Here is a 2,811-nt window from a genome sequence, read left to right as displayed (position 1 = left end):
GCAGGAATGGCTTTCCTGAGGACCTATTGCTTTCACTCACCCCCAATAAATTCTTCTAAAAAGCAGCCTGTTTTTCAAATCTACAAACTAAACCAGATTTCTAGACTTGTTTCAGCTTTGGCTTTTGTACAACAGACTTAGGAGTTATCACAGGTTTATAGTCTGTTATCCTGATCTAGAAAAAATCTTGATATAAGGTATAAAGGTATTTATAGTTATATATATTTGGTAGTTACAAAAGGAGACAACTCTGCCTCTTCAGCGTAAGAGCAAGCGCTTTGAGGTTAATATAGGAATGCTACAGGAAGGGGAAATTATTAGTGTAACTAGTGTAATTAGCGGTGTTGCTGTGATATAACCATATCATACTGGTGGATGTTCTAGCACATTGTGGATGTGCTAGCACATGAGTGACTGGGTGAAATAAAATGCCTTTTTTATCTGAAGGGTTCTGACTGAAGCAGTACTCATTCTTCCTGGCTTTTCTGTTCATCTGTAAACTCAGGTAGAACAATTACATGCTCGACTGGCTTCCCACAGTGGGTTTGAAAACAGCTGAGAGTCTGTCCCCAAAATATTCTCTTTGATGTAATTGCCCAGGATGCAGATTGTGTGTGGGATAAGCTCCTTGTTACAGGGCTGTAACTCCAGATCAAGATGTTGTACCGTGAAATACAACAGGTCTCATGCAGTTTCACGGTCTCCTCTGGGAATGACTGCACGCGGATAAAGGGATTCTCGGATGGTGATTCGGCATAGCTGTTGGAGTTCTCTTTCAAGTCCTCTTTCTCACTTCATGCTCTGTTCCTTTCATCCACAGATTTTGCAGAAAATATTCTCGCTTTTCGTTTTGTTAAGTGATCCAAACTTTAAAGAGCAAGTGAGAAAACCTACCATTTTAGGTTAAGATAAGCATACAAAATTGCTGTATTTCCATTAGAGTAATAACCTTAAACAATTTTAAACCTCTACAAAATGTCACAAAAGCAAAGTAAGTTGGCAGAGCGAGGCATTGACACTGATGGGTGCCCACAGAAAATCACTTACAATATCATGTAAGGATTAACAGCTCTAATTTATGCGGTCACACAGATTTGCTTTCATGCAGCTTCAGGAGGGATCTCACCATCTGAATTGTCATGTGCCATTATCACCCTTTAATCAGGTTATTTCATTTTATTTGAACAGCATCAAAGAAATGCTTATGACACAGGCAGACCGGTTCAGCCAAGAAGAGGTAAGGACCTTCTCCTTTATTCAAAATACGAATCTATCTCCGGCTACTATTCAGCAATAAGTATTTGCCCCTCTTTAAATGCATGAATTCAGCTGAAGTCCAGATTGAGAGGTGGCTGATGCCAGCTCTAGCAATTAGGAGCGATTCAAAGCATCTCTTCTGAATAGCTCCGTGGCTGAATCAAAGTCAAACAGATTCTTTGGACTTCCATCCAAGTGTAAGCGTGGCCTATCTCTTGCTGTTCTTTCCTGTGGCGAGCTGGGCGATGAATTTACTAGAGCTCAAGAGGGTTTGGGTGGGAACTGTGATCTGGTTTCCATTTCTGTTGTTTTGTTTGAAATCTGAAATGAGTTCTGAAGTGCGGTACTGACTTGTGGTTTGTGTGAGACTGAACATGGATTCTGCTGCCTAGGAGGGATTTAGAGGGACTTTATTTTCAGGAGAGGAGGTTGAGTGGAGTTGGTTCATGGCAAGAACAGACTGGAGTGCAGACTCCAGGACATTATTTGGCCAGGCCTTACCTGGATTTCAGGGAGAGCTCTTTTCAACGGGGAACTCGTTGGGATTCTAGCAGGACTGTATTAACAAGTTGTGTCCTAATTCCTATTTCAATTTTACTGAAGGTGAGGAGGAATTTTCCATAGCGGTTAACAGATCAAGGCAGAAGGACACTGAACTGGGTTGAGAATGAAAAGCAGTACATGTTCCTGTCCCACAGTCCTACGTTTCTAACGCTTAACTCCTGTTTGCTTGGCAGATCAAGCAGATGTTTGCTGCTTTCCCTCCAGATGTCTCTGGTAATCTTGACTATAAGAACCTCTGTTACGTTATCACCCATGGTGAGGAGAAAGACTAAGATGAAGGAGATGAGCTTCTCCTGTGATGATGCACCAAGTTATTTCATAATGCTTTTGTGTGCGAGACAAAGGGCTAAACATGCAGTATGTGAAGCCATGTGGTCATCAGAAGAGAACCAATAAAACAATTGAAATTAGATTAAAGTTATTTAATGCTCCTGGTTTTATAAAAGATGAAAATACCAGTTTTGTGAGTTTTTTCCCATCCTTTTTTTCCTGTCAGTGGTTTGAAATGGAATTTTCTTGATGAACTGATGCTTTTGTGATTTATTGACAATCCTAATGTTCACCAGATGGTCCACTGGGCACTGCAGTGTTGCTTAACCTCTTGTCTTTTCTACATAAGCTCCAAATATTAATTGAGAAATCCTCTAACTTACTGCACCAGGAAGAGTATTTGGTAAACAGAATTTTGTTCCATTTCACAGCCCCTAGCAATGAAAGCGTAAAGAAAACAACCTTAAGCTCTTGTGAATATGAACATGCCCTCTCCATCTCAGTGATGCGGCCGGTTTCATAAGCCACTTTGCTTTGGTACAAAAGAACAGAATTAGTGGAATAGTAGCTATGTTTCTCATAGTAAAATTTACCTGGGTGCACTTAGAAACCAGCAATAACAAGTTTTCCCCTTATTATGTGTAGGAGGTTGTCCATGAAATAGCAGTGACACCCAGTCACCCACCCATTGGTCATTAGCCCCTGGTGAGGCACACACTG

At 40.9% G+C, this 2,811-nt stretch overlaps 1 protein-coding gene across 1 annotated transcript in view; it reads left to right on the top strand.

The window, feature by feature from the left end:
- The window catches only part of LOC104494632 (myosin regulatory light chain 2B, cardiac muscle isoform), a 21,913-nt gene extending 19,394 nt beyond the window's left edge, over positions 1-2,519 (top strand). The window contains exons 6-7 of the mRNA XM_010137495.1: positions 1,189-1,237; positions 1,995-2,519. Of these exons, the coding sequence (XP_010135797.1) occupies positions 1,189-1,237; positions 1,995-2,093 (148 nt within the window). The 3' untranslated portion in view covers positions 2,094-2,519. The remainder of the gene's footprint in view (positions 1-1,188; positions 1,238-1,994) is intronic.
- Positions 2,520-2,811: the final 292 nt, after the last annotated feature.

This window comes from Buceros rhinoceros, unplaced genomic scaffold (assembly GCF_000710305.1).
Source record: "Buceros rhinoceros silvestris isolate BGI_N320 unplaced genomic scaffold, ASM71030v1 scaffold5026, whole genome shotgun sequence".
NCBI lineage: Eukaryota > Metazoa > Chordata > Aves > Bucerotiformes > Bucerotidae > Buceros > Buceros rhinoceros.
This window is presented reverse-complemented; position numbering and strand designations above follow the sequence as displayed.